Here is a 16,128-nt window from a genome sequence, read left to right on the forward strand (position 1 = left end):
AGATCAGGAAGAGGACAAGGGAGAGATAATAAATGAAGTAGATGAATGAATGAAAAATTAGGCCTCAGCAACATTGTTTTGGAAATGAAAACAAAGGTTTGATTGTTAAAAGGGGGCGTGTCATAACAGTTAGGCCCCGATGGTGTAACACAGACAAGATAGAGGTATCCATCAGGGAGAGAGACGAAGCACATCATATACTCCATGTAAGGTTATTGCTGAAGTAGTCCACTGTGAAATGGAGCTGTTACAGATTCCACTTTCCTCAAAGTAAATGAATTCCAGCACGCCTCATGTGACCATGACAATTTGGGGAAACAAAGACCCGCCAATGTTGCGTGCTGTTGGTAGCTCGCTAACTTAATCTGAGCTCTGTACAGCTAAACGTCACATTAAACCTATTTCCTCCCACAATTTTTGCTCAATTGACACCAAACTTGCTACAGAGCATCTTCAGCCTTCAGTGCATCAAAATGTTTGACTGTAAACAGTATTGTAAACATATACTTGCAAATTCTTGCTAAATACATTTTCAGTGTTCATTAAAAAAAAGACAAAATTTTGGAGTCATGGTAGATGATGTTTGGGAAATATCAGAATTTTATATCAAAAACTGAATTTATTTTTTTTACAGCATTTTGAATTTAGCTCTCATGCGAACAATTGGAGTAAATGCAAAAATGGCATTTTTAAACATCAGTTTTTCACTTATGGAGCCAATAAATCATTGTTAAAAACAAATTACCAACATCTCTATGCTGTCTAGATGCAATATGTGTATTTTCAGATTTTTGTCTTAATAACTGAATTTTTGACAGCTGTTTGAAATCTGCCTTTACACACTAATAGCTGCTGTCTTGCACACAGGTGACTGGCTTAGTCAGTTTGTGAAGCTACATGGGACATTTCCCTTTGCTAGTTAGCTCAGTGAGATAGAGGATGGTTCTTGGTGTTGAAGATTGTGAGTTCAAGCCTCAGCTCGTGCAACATTTTCATATGAGAAATCTACCTAAACTTTTCATAAAGGTCCAGTCCCATGCCAGATGTCCTCAACCATATGTGCTACAGCTTTGGAACTTTCACTTTGAAGTTTGCTTTTCCATGGCATGGATGGCTACTGTCTGCCTGATGCTTGGCTTAGTCAATTTGTGAAGCCACACATGAACTGTCACTTGTCAATTAGCTCAGTGAGATAAAAGATGGACCTCAGTCTCAGAAGTTGTGAGTTCAAGCCTCAGCTAAGGCAGAACGGATATTCTAATGTGAAAGTCCTATGTTTAGGCATCATGCTATGTGGATTAGAGACTACCAAGGTTAAAATAATTATGATCCAGGCAGCTATGCGGAGAGACAAATACTCTTTATCAACACTTTTCCCTGTTATCCCTTGTCTCTTTTCCCTGTTTATTTGGCTTAGCTATCAGTCAATATGCAGAGTCTATCCAATAGCTACTTTTACAATTTAAAAAATGTTTTCATCTTTGTCACCATGGATAATGTTTAGCTTTAAGCTAGATCAGGCTAGTTTGTTCATAATTGCTAGCAGTTAATGTTATTCTTACTTTCTTGTTCTTGAGTTTTTTCTTTCCTTTGTATATTATGAGTCTGATCACTTCAGCCACTCATCCACAATATGAAGGTCATGCCATAATTATATGATGTAACTTCTATGTTGTGATATGCTTTGTTTTAGTGTGTGTGTTGCTCAGAATTGCCTAATTTTGCCTAAAATTGCCCGGCCCCGACCATTGCTGCGCAGCAGCTATAATTATTATTACTATTTTGGCATATATTGTTGGAATAGGTTCACAAATGTCCAGGGAGGTGATCTAAAAAGGTTAAAAAGGCATTTGCCATGCCAACTTTAATACTTTACTTAAAATTAAAATGCTGGTGAGTGTTAGGGGTAAAGCCTTACAAAAAATTAATGTAAAGTCTATACAAATGCCCAGGATGGTCAAACTACAAAACTCAGTGTTCACTTGACATAATTTTTTTTATGTTATGTCAACTATCTATGATTAATTTGACCAAAATTTATAAAGCCCACTATCAATGTGCACTTAACATGTTGTGGCATGCTGTGACTAAATGGGTGGAGTTTCCCAGCATGCTGCGAGACAATGTGTTTAAAGCCATGAGCCAAAGAAAACCGCTGAAATGTTTTCTAAATTACTGATGTTACCCACACATAGTGATAATGTTTATCTATTTCACAATGGTTCTAATGAGTTACAGTTAATGTTGTGGTAAAAGACATTTTACACCACAAGTTAAGTTGTTTACACAGTTAGTGACGTCCTGCCTGTGTAGCTGTCAAAATGGCCAGCATTAAGTTGTGCTGAGATGAAACAAAGACAATTTCATAGATCAGAGTTTAATTTGATGTCTTATTCCAGCATTTGAGAAACCTATATAATTAAGTGCTCAAACAACAACAAAAACAACGATGTTAAACTGATATAAATTTCCTGTCAGACAAACGTCATGTGACACATTTAATTTGTGTCTGGTGTACTCTCAAGTTTTATGTTATTGTGTTGTAATAAAACAAAAAATTTTCAGTGCAAGCTGTTTCCAGTGAGTGAGTGAGTGAATTGAGGTTTACAGTGACATCAGCAGGCAATCAGGTACATTGACACCAGTCGTTTTTATCGAGTCCAACAGCACTGAATGCCCTCTGGTGCTTTCTATTTGATTTTGGCTCCCTCTAGTGGTAGTTTCAAAGATGACACTTGGTGACTTGGTGATTTGCTGAAAACTAAACATAATCCACTCCAGTTCCGTGTGTGTGTGTGTGTGTGTGTGTGTGTGTGTGTGTGTGTGTGTGTGTGTGTATTGTTTAATTTGTCTACAAACAAACCCATCAAAATAAGTTGGCTAAAAATATCTTGCCTGTTGCAAATGTAACTTTTATGACGAAACATTGTTCAGGCTAACAGTATTGTTTGATTGTGGAAAACATCACATTCCAAAGCTGTCAAGTATGTTAGGCTATTTTGTGTGTTCGTGTGCGTGTGTGTGTGTGTGTGTGTGTGTGTGTGTGTGTGTGTGTGTGTGTAGAAAATAAAGCACAAGACAGATGTAAAATATTTCCAGTTTTAATTTGATAGTGAAGCTAAAGTATGGTGTTTGGATTTGAATATCAAATTCAGAGTAAGTATCCTGTAGCTTCAAATATATGCTCAAACAAGCAGACATGGAACATACAATGTGTATCATAATGTTGGCAGTGTAACATTAAAGGGGTGATTTTGAAGGAAGGATTTTAAATATAGCATATTCTATTGGCTTATAACAGTATTTGTCTTTTTTTGCATGTGTGTGTGTTTCTTTGATGAATCCTCCTTCCTCTTCCTGCTGCTGTGACTGCTCTGCTGCAGCCTGTAGGTTTTTCTAGCTTGGATTCTCTCTTTCTCCAGGACCTCAGTGTCATCCAGAATCTCCAGGCCAGGGAGCTGACTGATGACATACTGTCTGAAAAAACAAAGACAATCAAGACAAATTTAACAAAATCTGAGAGGGTTGATTTGATCAAGTGCATGTAAATGTTTGCCAGCTGTATTACAGCACAGAAGGAAGTGTGCAACTACTCACGAATGAGGGGCTCGTGCTTGTGATAGTGTGAAATGTAAACATTAATGACTTCCTCCTTGGCTGAGATGTAATGTCAGTGGTGCTAGGTGAGACAGCAAGTGTAGTTTGGAACGACGAAAATAGTTCCTATTTGAAGCTGCTTACAACAATTATCTTCAGTAATCAGGTCATGCTTTCTGGAAAGAGACATTACTGTTGGGTTTTTCAAACTTATTTTTTGGTGCTTTGAGCACCACAAACTGAGTGCCAACTATTTTGTTTATTTTGGAGAGAAAGCAGACATCTAAATATCTCAAACACTCTGCATCTCACACCAAAACTATCTAGACTGACAAAAAGCACTACAGGTAAGAGGAAAAATATGGATTTTTGATTTTGAGGTGAATTGTCCCTTAGACTATAAGTAAAATGATGGTCCATACATAACATTACTATTAGTCCAATTGTGAGAAAACACAGGGCATTTTTTGGCAATGATGTTCTTGCATTGATGAACCAGATGAGGGTGCTAATACAAGTAAAAATGGAAGGCCATTACTGCTGCACATGCCATATTGCATTCCATCAAATTCGCACTGGTTCTTGAACTGGTTCCATTCAGGTTTCTTGAAACCTTGGTGCTATCTAATGAACCGGACTGCATTTCCACTAGTTTTGCGCAGAACTATTGTAACCATGTATGTGTTATCAAAAGGATGTGTTGCATAATGCAAAATGGAAGTTAAGAGTGGTGAAAGAGGATGGATTGCATTGATTACCTGCTTTTGTTCTGTTTTTATTGATATTTATCCAAAAAAAACAAGCATAGACAAACCACAATGATTTCTCACTTGACTTCTCCATCCTCTCTTTCCCATCCGTAGAATATGACGCGCCCACCGATGTCATCACGGTTCGCACTTCAGGTCAAGGGAAACCTGCTATTTTTTTATTTATTTATTTTTTCTTCCAGCTGGGAACCAACTTTTTGGGTTCTGAACCAATTGATCTTGATCAAAATGCTCAGAATGGTTCAAAATTAGGTGCAGGAACTGGAATAGAACCAGTTCAATGTTGGTGAAAAAGAGGTTTACACATGGTTGGGTTTTGAAAAGTCTTGGACATTTGAGATGAAAACACTTGTTTTGTTGTCGGATTATGGTAAAACATTTGAGTCATAAATTAAAAACCTAATGTAAGATCAGGTTGCCATTATTCTACAACATACAACCTTCCACTGCTGAAACAACAACAAAAGTTTCTAAAATAAGTAAATTACACTTTCTTTCTTTCTTTTTTTTTTTAACATGCTTTTTAGTAAGTTAATTACATTTGCTGTATAAAAGCCTTTCTTCACAGTGCCTTACTGTGGCTTAGCGGTATACCCAGAAATTTTTCACAGTGGTGGCCAGATGAGGTGGCCACTGAAAATCTTGGGGTGGCACACCAGTGACAGTTCTATAGGGTTAAATATCTAAGTCTGAACAATACATATATATATATATATATATATATATACAGTACAGGCCAAAAGTTTGGACACACCTTCTCATTCAATGCGTTTTCTTTATTTTCATGACTATTTACATTGTAGATTCTCACTGAAGGCATCAAAACTATGAATGAACACATGTGGAGTTATGTACTTAAAAAAAAAAGGTGAAATAACTGAAAACATGTTTTATATTCTAGTTTCTTCAAAATAGCCACCCTTTGCTCTGATTACTGCTTTGCACACTCTTGGCATTCTCTCCATGAGCTTCAAGAGGTAGTCACCTGAAATGGTTTTCCAACAGTCTTGAAGGAGTTCCCAGAGGTGTTTAGCACTTGTTGGCCCCTTTGCCTTCACTCTGCGGTCCAGCTCACCCCAAACCATCTCGATTGGGTTCAGGTCCGGTGACTGTGGAGGCCAGGTCATCTGCCGCAGCACTCCATCACTCTCCTTCTTGGTCAAATAGCCCTTACACAGCCTGGAGGTGTGTTTGGGGTCATTGTCCTGTTGAAAAATAAATGATCGTCCAACTAAACGCAAACCGGATGGGATGGCATGTCGCTGCAGGATGCTGTGGTAGCCATGCTGGTTCAGTGTGCCTTCAATTTTGAATAAATCCCCAACAGTGTCACCAGCAAAACACCCCCACACCATCACACCTCCTCCTCCATGCTTCACAGTGGGAACCAGGCATGTGGAATCCATCCGTTCACCTTTTCTGCGTCTCACAAAGACACGGCGGTTGGAACCAAAGATCTCAAATTTGGACTCATCAGACCAAAGCACAGATTTCCACTGGTCTAATGTCCATTCCTTGTGTTTCTTGGCCCAAACAAATCTCTTCTGCTTGTTGCCTCTCCTTAGCAGTGGTTTCCTAGCAGCTATTTCACCATGAAGGCCTGATTCGCGCAGTCTCCTCTTAACAGTTGTTCTAGAGATGGGTCTGCTGCTAGAACTCTGTGTGGCATTCATCTGGTCTCTGATCTGAGCTGCTGTTAACTTGCAATTTCTGAGGCTGGTGACTCGGATGAACTTATCCTCAGAAGCAGAGGTGACTCTTGGTCTTCCTTTCCTGGGTCGGTCCTCATGTGTGCCAGTTTGGTTGTAGCGCTTGATGGTTTTTGCGACTCCACTTGGGGACACATTTAAAGTTTTTGCAATTTTCCGGACTGACTGACCTTCATTTCTTAAAGTAATGATGACCACTCGTTTTTCTTTAGTTAGCTGATTGGTTCTTGCCATAATATGAATTTTAACAGTTGTCCAATAGGGCTGTCGGCTGTGTATTAACCTGACTTCTGCACAACACAACTGATGGTCCCAACCCCATTGATAAAGCAAGAAATTCCACTAATTAACCCTGATAAGGCACACCTGTGAAGTGGAAACCATTTCAGGTGACTACCTCTTGAAGCTCATGGAGAGAATGCCAAGAGTGTGCAAAGCAGTAATCAGAGCAAAGGGTGGCTATTTTGAAGAAACTAGAATATAAAACATGTTTTCAGTTATTCCACCTTTTTTTGTTAAGTACATAACTCCACATATGTTCATTCATAGTTTTGATGCCTTCAGTGAGAATCTACAATGTAAATAGTCATGAAAATAAAGAAAATGCATTGAATGAGAAGGTGTGTCCAAACTTTTAGCCTGTACTGTATATATATATATATATATATATAGTTTCAAACGTTTCTTTGCAAGAGTTGAAAACCCTGAATTTCAGCGACCAATTTGCGCCACAACAGCCAATGAGCATTGAGATCCTCTGGGGACGAATAATGTTGAGGATGTATTGGCAGAAGTTCATTCATTGATTCAGCGATTTCAGGCACATTGGACGTGAATTATTAGCGTGTATGAAGGCAGCCAGCATAAAGTATTCTAGTGTTCAAACTTGCGCGAGACATGCGTTATGAAAATTCACATTGTGTTTGGTGTGAGCACAACATAAGTGTTTTTTTCATAAACATGAGTATACAGCGGCGGCACGGTGGTGTGGTGGTCAGCACTGTCGCCTCACAGCAAGAGGGTTCCTGTTCGATCCCGGGTGTGGGAGCCCTTCTGTGTGGAGTTTGCACGTTCTCCCCCTGTCAGCGTGGGTTTTCTCCGGCTACTCCAAAAACATGCAGATTGGGGACAGGTTAATTGGTAACTCTAAATTGTCCGTAGGTGTGAATGATTGTCTGTCTCTATGTGTCAGCCCTGTGATAGTCTGGCGATCTGTCCAGACTATACCCTTCCTCTTGCTCAATGTCAGCTGGGATAGGCTCCAGCCCCCCCGCGACCCTCAAGAGGATAAGAGGTTAGAAAATGGATGGATGGATAGATGAATATACAGTGTATACAGAGGGATTCTTGATTTTGGTTCTATAGTTAGTGACCTGATCTGTGAAAAGCACCTTGATGCTCACCTGTAGTCTTTGTACTGGGTCAGACTCCCTCCATTGAAATAGCTTGGTGCTGCCTCATTGTTCATCATACTGAGGATCCTATATTACAAAGGGATATATAGAAGCATAAAGTAGGAGGGAAAAAAATGATGACTATATGAACTGACTCCAGGCGTTTCCTCTACAGACATACAAAACAATCCCAGGCTCACTTTATGTTGGGGAACTTTCGTCTGACTTCCTCCACAAACACAGGCAGATTGTTGATCTTGTTCTTGTTGATACACACTGTGGTGACACTCAGCATGTAGGGGAACTTGATGTGAGATGTGTAGTTGTTGCAGTCCAGGATCAGAGTGCTGAGCTTCTCCAGCTGACCCAGCAGAGCCGGGTTCCAAAAGGACTGAATGAAGGACCACATATAAAACTCAAACTGCTCAGGTTTGTCACTCACTAAGGAAATATACATCAATATACTGTATCATAAGTCCCTTTTACACTGTGTCTTCAAGGCAAGAATTTCACACTGTAGGGGCGTCGGTGGCTTAGTGGTAGAGCAGGCACCCCATGTATAAGGCTGTTGCTGCAGCGGCCTGGGTTCAATTCCAGCCTGTGGCCCTTTGCTGCATGTCACTCCCTCTCTCTCCCCCCTTCACACTTGTCTGTCCTGTCATATAAAGGCTAAAAATGCCCAAAAAATATCTTATTAAAAAAAAAAAGAATTTCACACTGTTATTCCACCTCACCAAACTGTGGGGGGATGGAGTTATCTCGCCTTTAAGCAGGTATAGGACATAGTAACAGTGCCAAAATTATGTCTGTATAAACGGCCAGCAGGATGGGACCATGGGCAGCACAGGTGTGATGCTTTGACAATGTGCAACCCACCACAGAAGATTTGAAAAGCAGCTGGTAGCAGTCAGGCTGCGTGGAACGCTGCTCAGCCTGCCTTCCAATTTTTTCCAGTGGCCACTCATGGCATTGCTGTGAAAAAATTCCTGTGGCCCAAAAAAAATTTTCCCCTTGGGCCACCATTATAAAAGAGACGTCTTTGGAACTGCTAACAGGACACCTCAGACTGCAAACAAGGTGAAAACTGAAACTGAATTTTTGATCTATGGAAGTTTTTTTCTTTGTAATTTTTTTTCTCTTTAAAAATCTGTGACATCATCACAACGTAAAGTCTATGGAAATCGCGGGCGGGGCCAGTGGGAGAAGCACGACTGCACATACTCAGAGGGCCACATACCGTGGAAATAAACCAGGAGGCTAGAAACTTGTTTGGCAGCTCCATTGGAATGAATAGATGCCATCTTGGGATCTGATAGCTAGCTATCATAATAAATCTGTGGTCCGGGAGCTCCTTACTAGGCTTGTCGCAATACCAGAATTTCAGAAGTCAATACCAATACCAGTGAATTTCCACGATTCTCGATACTCATTCAATACCATGATAAAAATAAAAAAACAGAACCCATGTATTTCTACATGTATTTCCTATTAATTGCCATTTATTAATTACATCACAAACTGAGGAAACAGCTACCTGAAAACACTTTGCCATCTTCTTATAGCCGTCTCCTGCTTTGTGGAATTCAGTTATTTTAGCTTTCAGAGTGCTAGGCAGCTGTTTAGAGGAGCCCATGGCTGCTGATTGTTGGAACAAAGTTTCAGGAGTCAGAATATTTATAAAGCTTTGAAATTTGCATCACCTGGCCTTACCTAATGGGGACTGTGAACAAGCCATAGCCCTAACAAGTTAATTAAGGTCTGAGACCCTGGTAACAGTTATCTGAGAGCTCAAATGTCTTGGGGTGCCCAAACTTTAGCAAAGTGCTCCTTTCTTTTTTCACTTTAAAATTGTTACATCTGATCTTGCTTAAAACGTTGAAAAGCATGTTTCATCTTTAACTTCATGCCTTTTGGAGATCAGATCATCTCTACTTATTTAACTGTTCACAGTCAACAAAATTTGACCAGGGGTGCCCAAACTTTTGCATGACACTGTAGTGCTTATGTGGTTGATAGATTATTTCCTTACAAAGATATATGTAGGTTTAAAAGACGTAAAGTTTTCACTCTGCAAATTATCCCCAGTCAAACATGAGTTGCTGCGAAAGGCACACCTGTGTCTAACCTACACAGTAACTAGTGGTGGGGCCATGGAAGGCAAGAAAACACACACCAGCTTTGCAAAAAACAAAGGAACACTGTGCTTGGTCTCTAAGCCTCTAGTTATTAAGAAAAGGATACTCATTCAGCAGATTGTTACTCAGGTCCAGCACCTCCAGTGTCTCTGTTTGCGTTAGGATGGATTCATAGGGGATTTCTGTCAGGTCCTGGTAGGCAAAAGAAAGCCACTGAAAGCTGGAGCTGTGCCCGGGTTGACTGTGTTGGCCTGAGGTGTGATGATCCATGACAGAAAAATTCAGCAGTTTGTCCTCACTTGTACTGATGAAGATTAGGGGAGCAGATGATTATGTCATGATCAAGCCTTGAATGAACAGCAAAACAGTAAATGGTTAATAGACATGAATGACTCAGAACACAGTCTGATGAGCCAGTAGGTGATGATATTTTGGGGTTTTGAACTCAAATGATGACCAATGATGGGCAAGTTATTCTCAAAATGTAATAGATTACATATTACTAGTTACCTTCATCATCTCAGAAGAAATGTTGATTTTAAATGGAAGAGGGCCATGTTGTTTCACAGCAGGTAATCAAAGCACTGCAGCTCCAGTTTATTGCAGTTCATTTCAAATTCAGTGCTGCGCAGGTCTGACGCATTCATGCATTCACATACAGTGGTTACCACTTTATATTAAAATCCCTGTTGTATTAATAATTGTGTGATGATAAAGAACAATTAAATACTGTTGACCTATAAAATAAATTAATATCCTTGGACACAGGGAGGGTCAGGCAGAGGATCAAAGCCGGATGATCATGAGATATGGATAAATATTTGTGTTCAGGAAGACTGTCTATTCTCCCTGAACATGTGTGTGCCTTTAAAGGTCCAGTGTGTAAGATTGAGGGGGATTCAGTGGCTTCTGGTGGTAAGGATTACAGACTGCAACCAGCTGAAACTTTCACCAAAACCACAGAGGTCCCTTCCTCTCCAGAACAAACAGACCCGGTGATTTATACACTGAATAAAGCAGTGTCATGTTACAAACCAGTGTTTTTTTAGGTGATGTTTGGTACGTTGGACACAGACGTTTTAACACACCATGTTAAAAAATCTGGACGAGGGGGTTCTCAAAGGTATGCAAGGGGGCGGAAAAATTATGAGTCGATGATTTTGTGTGATGAATGTGTTTATGTGTATTTATTTATTTAGTTTGTTTATTTTTAAAATATTTGAAATATATTTGAAAATATATATTTTGCCTTTTGCACTTATCCTTGTGAAAGTGCAGTTTCCTCCCTCACTGACCTAAAGACAAGTCAAGACTGCAGCCTGAGGCCGATATGGCCCTCTGCCTGACAACCTCCATCTGCCCAGTTAAACATGCAACTCATGTTTATACACTATATGTAGCAGGGGGGTCCTGCTCAGTCTCACTGTTTTCTAAAGGGTTCTTGGCCTGAAAAACAGTCAGTATGTTTACATGACATTAGAGAAAATAGATTTATTGCGTAAGTCCAACTAAAACCAGACTTTTAAAATGCATGTAAACACGTTAGTCCAACTCAAATTGTACTAAATCGAATTTCTCAAAATAAGACTAACACACCCAAATAATGTAATTGGGAGTTAAATTACTCCTGCATGTATACAGTCAATCGGATCCAAACTGGCCTAGGTGCTCTGTGCATGCTCCACAGTATCTGCTCCAGGCTTTTAAATAATTAACAGGAGAAGAGGCCAGTAACAACATAGCAACCAGAGCCATGCATTTTTGGATGGACGAAATGTACAGAGCTATAAAGTTATTTACCATGGTTCCAGTTTGCTACAAGCTACCTGTGGCTAACTTGTTTGTTGTCTGTGATGTAATAGGTGAACCAGAAAAAGGTCCAATACTAATGTAGTATCTGACGTGCCACATGTTAAGTGATGACCAGGGTCTTATATGATCAGTTAGGGGCCCAGGTCAAGATTTTATTATGGCTTAGGTCAAGGATAGATAAGTAAGATGAAAGGTTGGATTCCATCTAGATTGTCTTTCTGTCACTTGTCACATTTTGTCTCAAAGCTCATCAAAACAACTGACCTATATACGCAGGGTAAATTGAGCCGTTATTCAGAGCAGTTCATATTGGCTTCGAACTCTCTCTCAGGCTTCCTAGGAGCTTGATTTGATGCTGTACTTCTTGTAATAAACCTTTCTATATACAAGTAAGACGGTCACATCATCACTATTTAATAAACAACACTAACAAGCTGAAAGGAGGCATATCACCATCCCCCGTAACGGAGTCGGACATACTTTGGTTAATAAATCAATGCCTGTCCTGTGCTTGTATACTGGGACGAGAACAGTAGTCCTGTTAAATGGCTTAGTCGAGCTATAACTGTAGCTCCACTCAAATGTGCATGTAAACGTACTGACTGAAGACCTCTGCACTGGACCTTTGAATGAACACTGAATTAAACTGTTGACTGACACATTAAATAATAATCTGGACACATAAACTAGAGTACAAATCATATTTCTCAGCGACAGTAGTTTAATGGTTATACTATGGTTAGCTAGCTGACATGGTGACATCATCTTAACATAAAATGCTCACATAAATCAGAAGTGAGAGAGAGAAAATGTTTCAGTTATAGCAGCACAGAAAATAATGACCTCATCACAGCCACTAAGACCAGAATGTGTTGACCTACAAAACTGTAGCTACAGTGTGTGTTATGTCACCTGAAAGCCTTCTTTATTCTAATACGTATTATGGGTTATAATGTGCATTAAACACAGAGAGGCATTGATATTAAGGTTAAGGTTATTCAAAATAGGGCTGCCTTTTGTATGAAAATATTTTACTGTCTTTTTCATGGCCCATGACTGCAGATACACTGTAAGGTGAGAAGCTTCTAATGCACTAAATTACTAGCAAAGTAGTCCATTCAACAGTATGGTAAATTATCAAAGTATGACTGTCTCAAAACTCCCCCTGACCATCTAGTGCACCAAAGAACATGCATCATCATTTACAGTATTCAACCATAATATGCACTCATTTTAAACTACACACATATTTCAGGTTGTCCTGCTACTTTGTGAAACACTCAAATATGAATCTAGATACAGCATACGCTGTTTTAGTTGGACTTACCAAGCTGAAGAGGATCTGCTGTATCTTTCAGGGCATGCAAACCTCAGAGAACTGCTTCCAGCTCATATAAAAGGCTCTCTTTCATACTCCGGCTGTAGATCACATGATGGGGATAATCACATTGCTGCTAAACCTTGTGTTTGGGAGGACCCACTGGACCAGATCTAAATAGCATTGATAGTGTTGAATTCTCAAAAAGGGGAAAACAACAATACCGGCTTATTAACAGAGAAGAAATGTCAGCTTTAAGTCTTGTTTTACTGTACCCATAGACAGGTGGCTTGCTGATGATCATAGTCAAAGGCTTATCAATGAACTGAGGAAAAAACATTACCTCTGTTATGAGCTCATTTTGGAGTAGATGTTCACAGACTGACTTTGCTCAATTACAGGAAACATCATAGACTCAAGTCTGTTGTCTGAAATCACACTGTAGGAGCTCTCACAAATACTGATTTAATTCTGTGTGTAAATACTGCAAGGAACATCTCTACAGCTTATTAAATTAGTCCATTTTTAAATGGAATCCAACACACTGTATAAATGAAAAAACATATGAGCTGATTGTATAAAATATACCATGACAGGCTAATTTACACAAATCGATTAGAATTTTATCTTGGCATTTATTTTGATGGGTTTTTTTTTTCAGTTTAGAGTGCCAAATTAACATGTCTATTACTGGAATAATGAGAACCCGCCCATACCCGTATAGCTCAGTACCAGAGCCAACCCGTTACCGGGCTAGCCGCACCTTTCAGTCACTCACATTAAGCTGGGTTCTCCATTCTTGAATTACAAATCCAGCAGAGGAAAAGTCTCTTTCACTGGCTGCGCTTGATGCCAGGATGGCGAAAACATTCCACACAGTCACTGCCAGGTTAGGAAACATTTAAGCATGCTCCTTCCACCACCATAAAACCTCAGGCTGTCCTTGTATGCACATGGAAGGGCAGAGAGGTGTGCTCTCTCCGCCTTACGCTTTCTGCATAGGTACAAGGAAAGGCAGAGAGGCTGGAGAACAGAGCCATACTGTACCACCATATCTAATACTGCAAATGCAAATAAAGTTGTGTTGGGTTTTTTTTTTTTGACTAAAGTGGTCTTGACTGAAATATATTTTTGCTCTCATCCACTGCCCACCTGGGTGTATTTCATTTTTAACCGTGCTCGTGGCTATATATGTATATATACATTTATATAAACCTTTTTGCAGGTAACCCATCAGGTACCAACGTGGTACACCACAAGGGTGAAGTATAGCTATACTGTCAAACGTTTTGGTGGCATTTCGGCAAGCTGAATTGTCAACTCTGTCATATACACCATTCTCAACTTCACCACACCCCAGGCTGTATGGATTGAAGCCACAGGTGTGGACCTGAGTCACATGACTTGGACTTATGTTAGACTCGAGTCACAAATTTGACTTTACACCTGACTTGACAAAATCAAAAAAGACTTGCAACTCGACTACAACTTTACCCCAGTGACTTGTGAAATCACTTGGACTTGAGCCTTTTGACCTTCTAAATACTTCATACATTTCCCCACATCCAAAAATTTAAAAGTATGTTTGTATACAAAAACCAAGCAGTGGTCCAAAAAAAAACAAAAAAAAAACCATTTGCAATATGCAAATGTGCTGGTCAAGAATAACAGACAGATATGCAACAACTCCAACAAACAAATCCAACAATTTGAAGCTGCACAAAAAACAGTAAGCGGAGGCTAATATTAACATAATATTAACACAGTTATCAAACTGCTTAGCCAACATTATTACTCTGTTGTTAAAATGGCATTACATTTGATGAACTTTTTGGGGAGTTTTTCCTTATCTGCTGTGAGGGTCCGAAGAACAGAGGGATGTTGCATGCTGTAAAGCCCTCTAAGGCAAATTGTGATGTGATATTGGGCTTTATGAATAAAACTGAATTGAACTGAATTGAATGAAAATCGCATCATGACCTTTTTGGGGACTCGAAACTCAAAGTTTAGGACTTGGGACTTGACTTGGGACTTGTCAGTTTTGAGTGGGACTTGACCTGGGACTTCAGTGCAAAGACTTGAGACTATTACTTGTGGCAAAACAACGACTCTGTCCCATCTCTGGTTGAAGCTGCTGCGGTAGTGGGCCAATCACACATTGCATTAAATGAAAGAATGTTCGCTGTGATTGGCTGCGAGTCTTTTTTTTCTTTAGATCTGGCTATAAAACAGGTCGAATTTAGGTATCGTTTGACTGGCAAAGTTTTGACACTACTTGGTACTGGGTTACTTTGGTCCTTAAGGGCACCAAGTGCTGATACCCAGCCATACTCCCCACCAATACCACTGCTGTCTGTGCACTGTATATGAGCACCATCATCTCCAAATTCCTATCAAATACAGCACACACAGCAGACTACAAATAGCATTTTCACTATATTTTGCCTGTAGACATGGAAACGAGACAATATTCTTTTGCTGGAAGGCTGTGTCAGTTAGGTCGTTGTAATCTGATTAAACACAAATTAATTTAGGAATATGCACAATGCAAACACAATATACATCTAAATAATAAAAGTCTGCATTCCAGATTTGGGCACAGACTGCCTCAGGTAATGTTGCATGACCTGTAGGAAATTTGCACAAAGAACAATATCAACAAATAGATTCACTAAATTATTTGTACAGTGAGTACACACAGTGAATCTGGGGCTTTCAGGACCCCTGGTGGACAAGAGACCCTGTTGGTAATCCAGCCTTGGTTCCGTTGGAAAAAAGGCAAATACACTAAATACATTTGAAAAAATCTCTTGTGAGCTTTACATATACAACAATACTTTTAGTGGTTAATTAGTATAAATGCAGTGTAAACAATGCCACTTAGTGTTGCAAGTTACTTTTTAGGCACAATAACTGTCACTCAGCTCATTATAAATGATATAAATAGTTCCAGCAAAGTTCCCTTTGATCCTTATTAGATGTTTTCTGGTACTGCAGATTAAATGTCCCGAGGATCAGTCCTTCCTCCTACTGAGAGAACACAGTGGCTCATGGCTTTCTAATTCAAGTTCTGATTGAACACACAAAGCAATGACCTCTGCTCGTTTTGCAGTCCCTGATTTGCCACTTTGCTCTTCTCCATACCAGGACACACTTTTTGCTTCCCTTCATTTTGGACCGAGGGGGCGTCTTTCTCCAGTTAGTGTAGCTGACCGGCTCACCGCCTGCCCACTCCCAGTATCCTCGGCCGTCCCTGTCATTCAGGCCTTATATAATAGGGGAAAAGTCAAAAAGTCAGTCAAAAAGTTGTGGCATAGTTGTACTCTACAATGAAAAAAAAAAATCATGATGAAAAAAAAAAACAGAATGGTGTTGCAACAAATGACTCAAGGA

General features: G+C 39.7%; 2 protein-coding genes across 4 annotated transcripts in view; both read right to left on the minus strand.

Moving 5' to 3' along the window:
* Window positions 1–3,003: 3,003 nt before the first annotated feature.
* LOC125884122 (leucine-rich repeat-containing protein 72) lies at window positions 3,004–9,875 on the minus strand. Its single transcript, XM_049568926.1, has 4 exons — window positions 9,712–9,875; window positions 7,671–7,853; window positions 7,480–7,557; window positions 3,004–3,477 (listed from the first exon to the last, which is right to left on the minus strand). The coding sequence occupies exons 1-4, from the start codon at window positions 9,873–9,875 to the stop codon at window positions 3,285–3,287; spliced, it is 618 nt and encodes a 205-aa protein (XP_049424883.1). The 3' UTR covers window positions 3,004–3,284.
* frem1a (Fras1 related extracellular matrix 1a) overlaps window positions 9,734–16,128 on the minus strand; it is a 69,682-nt gene continuing 63,287 nt past the window's right edge. Inside the window, exons 37-38 of one of the 3 annotated variants that reach the window (XR_007448643.1) lie at window positions 12,745–16,001; window positions 9,734–9,909 (exon numbers count right to left, since the gene is read on the minus strand). Coding sequence is in view for 1 of the 3 variants with exons in the window: in XM_049568801.1 (XP_049424758.1) it covers window positions 15,799–16,001 (203 nt within the window). In the remaining 2 variants the exon portion in view is untranslated. Of the gene's footprint in view, window positions 9,953–12,136; window positions 16,002–16,128 lie in introns of those variants that run through there. The other 2 variants (XR_007448642.1, XM_049568801.1) reach the window with 2 other exon arrangements.

The sequence above is a fragment of the Epinephelus fuscoguttatus genome, linkage group LG23 (assembly GCF_011397635.1).
Source record: "Epinephelus fuscoguttatus linkage group LG23, E.fuscoguttatus.final_Chr_v1".
Classification (NCBI taxonomy): domain Eukaryota; kingdom Metazoa; phylum Chordata; class Actinopteri; order Perciformes; family Serranidae; genus Epinephelus; species Epinephelus fuscoguttatus.